Source organism: Acomys russatus, chromosome 13 (genome assembly GCF_903995435.1).
Source record: "Acomys russatus chromosome 13, mAcoRus1.1, whole genome shotgun sequence".
Lineage (NCBI taxonomy): Eukaryota > Metazoa > Chordata > Mammalia > Rodentia > Muridae > Acomys > Acomys russatus.
The window spans coordinates 11,535,940-11,540,601 of NC_067149.1; the positions used below are offsets into that span (position 1 = coordinate 11,535,940).

General features: G+C 48.5%; 1 protein-coding gene across 1 annotated transcript; it reads right to left on the reverse strand.

Moving 5' to 3' along the window:
* Positions 1-246: 246 nt before the first annotated feature.
* Pole4 (DNA polymerase epsilon 4, accessory subunit) lies at positions 247-4,325 on the reverse strand. The gene is made up of 4 exons (XM_051154656.1): positions 4,098-4,325; positions 3,557-3,641; positions 2,891-2,932; positions 247-456 (listed from the first exon to the last, which is right to left on the reverse strand). Exons 1-4 carry the CDS (start codon positions 4,323-4,325, stop codon positions 443-445), a joined length of 369 nt encoding a protein of 122 aa, XP_051010613.1. The 3' UTR covers positions 247-442.
* Between the last annotated feature and the right edge of the window lie 337 nt (positions 4,326-4,662).

The following is a 4,662-nucleotide window of genomic DNA, read 5'->3' on the forward strand; positions in this document are numbered from 1 at the left end:
TATTTCATAAATTATAGACCCAAATTCCAATGGCATACTGAGAAAGAACAAAGTTAATAAAAAGACTGGCTTGAACAGTGGATAGGAAGTGAGGAAGGTCTGTGCCTGACCGCAGGGTTCTCCTGTCACAGGGCGAGAGCAAAGGCGAGACTATAAACACATGAATGAGGCTGAGCAGACCTTTATTCTGGTCGTCCTTAGTCATAGGCCACCTCTGCAGAACAGCTCTTTCATCTCTGGCCCACGCTGCAGGAGCTGCATCCAGGCCGGAACTGGAAGACAGACTCAGGTAATGGAAGACTTTGTGGAGAATGCTATCAGAGAGATCTCTGCTCCTTCCGGCTCGGGTAAGAGGAGGACAAGATTGTGCACACGCGCAGACTCTCTCCAAAGCTGAGGCTTGCACGGCAGGAAGCAGAAGGAAGCAGCCACGGCTCTGCTGTCAATCCAGAGTGCCTAAAAACAGAGAGGGCGGTGTATAAAGCAAGGTGTCTCAACCTGGGACCTCTCACAGACTGGGAAGAGCTAAAGCACCAGGGCCTCGCTGGAAACAGCAGCTCCAAACTGAGGCGTATCTATCCACAAGACCCAGGGGAGATGTCATTTGGGAAAGCAGTCTGTTGGGACCTAAACCCACAATGCACAGAGTTAGAACTAGAGCTGCAAATGAGCTAAAGAATTGCTGCATTACTCAATGAACATTCAAAAAAAGAAAGGCTCTAGCAAGGCACTGACAATTTTAAAAAAGATTTCTAATTACATGTGTCTTTGTGTGTGAGCGTGTGTGTGTGAGCATGTGTGTGTGTGAGCGTGTGTGTCATCCCCATATAGACCAGAAGAAGGTATCAGACCCCCTGGAGCTGGAGCTACAGGAGGTTGAGAGCCACCCAGTGTGGGTGCTGGAATTTAACTTGGATCTCCTGCTATAGAATAGTCTCAACTCCTGGGCCATCTCTCCAGTCCCTCTCTAATCTTTTTTTTTTCCCCCAGAAAGTCTCAGTTGGGTTTGGGCACCTGAGCTCACAAGTTTGTATGCCCTCCAAGATTCTATTCAAAAAGAGAAAAAGCTTTAAAAAAAAAAATCTATAACAGAGAACAAATTTCCACTAACAGTTGGGCGATTCAAAGAACAACAAAAAAGAATGAAGGATCAACATTTCCCTGAAGCGTATTTATAAACAGAGCAAAGGAGACCTGAGCCTAATGCGGAGCAGACAGGAGAGCCAACAGAAGGCACCAGACCACGGGTTCTCAACCTGTGGGTTGTGACCACTTTGGCAAACCTCTGTCTGCAAAAATATTTACATTATGATTCTTAACAATAACAAAATTACAGTCAGGAAATAGTAACAAGAGTAATTTGATGGTTAGAGTGCCACAGCACAGGTTGACAAAGAATAGAGTGAAAAGAGAAAAGATTTCAGAGCCATAAGAAGTGGCACATGCCTCTTTATATTATCATCATCACCATCATCATCATCACCACCACCACCACCACCACCATCATCATCAGCATCAGCACCAGCCGCATCAGCAGCACCACCATCAGCATCAGCATCACCATCACCAGCACCACCATCAGCAGCACAACACCACCACACCACCACATCACCACCACCACATCACCCATCATAATCATCACCATGCATGCATAGTCAATCCACATCATCATCACCATCATCATCACACATCATCATCACACCACACCACCACCATCATCATCATCACCATCATCATCACCACCACCACCACCACCACCATCATCATCACCATCATCATCATCACCACCATCATCATCACCACCACCACCACCACCATCATCACCATCACCATCATCACCATCATCATCATCACCACCACCACCACCATCATCACCACCACCATCATCACCATCATCACCATCATCATCATCACCACCACCACCATCATCATCACCATCATCATCATCATCACCATCATCATCATCTAGCATTTGGGAGGTGATGCAGAAAGAAAAGGAATTCAAGTTCACTTTCAGTTACACAGTAAGAGGTCAAGGCCAGCAAGTTAGGAACTGGAGGGCTGGAGAGATGGCTCAATGGTTAAAAGTACACACTGTTCTTTCAAAGGTCCTGAGTTCAATTCCCACCCCCAACTCAGCAGCTAACAACTGTTGATGCTGTCTTCTGATGTGTATGTAGGTCTACACGCAGACAACACATCCATACACAGAAAATACATAATTTTTTTTTTTTTTAATTAGGAACTGAGGGTGGAGAGATGACTCAGTGATTAAGAGCACTTGCTGCTCAGAGGACAGTAGTGGTGCACGCCTTTAATCCCAGCACTTGAGAGGCAGAGGCAAGCAGAGCTCAGTGAATTTGAGGCCAGAGTGAGTTCCAGGGCAGCCAAGACTACACAGAGAAACCCTGTCTCAAAAAAACAAAAACCAACAACAAAAAAAGAGCGCTTGCCAATCTTCCAGAGGACCTGAGTTCAGTTCACAGCATCCAGGTTTAGCAGCTCACACTACTATTCTGGTCCTTATAGGTATCTGCACATATGTGGCTTACACTCACACACACACACTCATAAATAAAAATGAATCTTCAAAAAAGTTACAAACTGTTTCTATTTCTTAACATTATAATAAAGAGGCAAAATTGATACTCAGGGATGGAGATTGAAGTAGGATTCAAACTCTAAATTCAAACTAACTCCACAGGTGGTTGCAATTTCCCTGAGGGAGTCCTAATTCCCAAGACTGGAAAACATTTTTTTTTTTTTCTATCAAAATAAGAACCAGGGAGAAGCATTTCCATGGATACAAAGGAGAACCAGGCATCTGTTTTTATAAGATTTTAACTCACATCATCAACAGAGGAATCATTTGTGCCAACAGTGAACTCACCTTCTAGAAAAGCAAATTCATCCACAGCTTCTATCGCGTTATCTGAAAAACACGAGGTGAAGGGACCCTTGATTAGCTCCTGCCACGTGGACATCAGACCCAAACAGCACACCCCACCTAGTAACTGATGTCCTGAGCTCCATCTCTACACTGTTCATTCTTACATATTAACTGTCTCTACAAAAGCCCACACAAATGCTGTTCAGTAAGACTTCCTATAAAACAGTTATGTCTTGCGCCGGGGGTGGTGACGCACACCTTTAATCCCAGCACTCAGGAGGCAGAGGCTGGTGGATCACTGTGAGTTCGAGGCCAGCCTGGTTTACAGAGTGAGTCCAGGATAGCCAAGGTTAACACAGAGAAACCCTGTCTCGGAAAAAAACAAAAAAAAACAAAAAAACAAAGACAGTCCTGTCTTATACCTAAATTCACTTTTTGCTCAGCTCTAAAGTTACTAGGAAAAAAGAATTTGCCAGCATAGAAGGGAGTGAGAGATACAGTCTGGAAAGGCTTACACGCGTGCAAGGGTTACCAGCTAGACTAATAGATCAAAACCCAAACTTCTCCTTGCCTCAGTGATACCTTGTGAATCGGCTACAAGAAAGCCTAGCCCAGACATCCCTGGTCTACCCTGAGGTACCACAGTGACTCTTCTTCTACCCATACCCAAATCTCTCCTCTGGAGGGTTTTCCTCTTTCCCTGTTGGGCACAGCAGTAAGCATCTTTTGCAATAGTCTCCACGAACAGTTCCTACAAAACAAGCAAGCAGAGGAAAAGATTAGTGGATTCTAGCCCACTGAACTGAGCGATCCTGTGTCTATGTGGGGCAGGAAGGATAAAGGGGAATTCTACCATCCAGGAAACTTTTAGAAGCTAAGATTGTCCCAAACTTAATGAAGATATTTCTGCTATTCCCTTCCATAGCAGGATCATTTATCTCCCTGCTCCGATGTTTATAAATCCACCCGAGTCATTCACTAGGGTCCCCTTCAAATTCTGTGTGAGCCACGGGAGACGCAAACTAGAGTTATGTGGGCCCTCGTGAAGAGGCGAGTAGCTGAGAAGCTCAAACGGGCCTAGCAAGAGGCCTCCCTAGGTCTCCGGCGGGTCAGCACACCTGGACCGGCCATGCCACGCCACGCCCCCTACCGGCACGCCCCCAAAGCCACGCCCCCCGACCCAGACGCCCTTGCTTTCCCGCCGCACCGCGGCACGCGCCAGAATGAAGATGGCTTCCTGTCCTGCCAGCGTCACGTCAGGGTCCGCCTTCACCAAGGCCTTTACTCTCGCCAGAGGCAGCCTCGAGAGGCGAGCGCCCCCGGGTGCACTCGTCGGGGCTTGGGCCTGCGAGGCTGCTGCCTCCCCTCCCGGAGCCTCCTCCTCTCTGAGCGTCCCGCTCCCAGCAGCAGCCGCCGCCGCTGGCACCGCCGCCATCCGCTCCCAAAACGTGCTGCGCGCTCTAGAGCGCGCGCGCGGAGCGCCGGCCCCTTTCCCGCGCCGGGTAGAGGCCACGCCTCCTTGTGGGCGTGGCTACGCCCTTAGAAGGCGCCCTTCTAGCTATGGTGACTACTGTTCCCTTCCGGGCGGCTTCAGCCTCGTTGCGGCTGGGCGTGGCCTTGCTGAGCCGGAAGTCCGGATGCTTCCCGAGAGCCTAGGGAATCCACCGCTGCCCCCTATAGGGTACCGCCGCGGAGCGCCACACCTAAATCGGCGTCGGGGGAGCGTGTTTAGGTGGCTTGGGACATTTGACAGGCGGAATTGGAAGTGCAGT

Bases quoted from the DNA above. Each gene is read 5' to 3' on its own strand.
- Pole4 (XM_051154656.1), bottom strand. From the start codon at position 4,325: ATGGCGGCGGTGCCAGCGGCGGCGGCTGCTGCTGGGAGCGGGACGCTC. The intron at 3,642-4,097 runs GTGCGGCGGGAA...CTTGTTTTGTAG, and splicing joins TCATTCTGGCGCGTGCCGCG to GAACTGTTCGTGGAGACTAT. The intron at 2,933-3,556 runs GTATGGGTAGAA...CGTGTTTTTCAG, and splicing joins CCTCCAGAGGAGAGATTTGG to ATAACGCGATAGAAGCTGTG.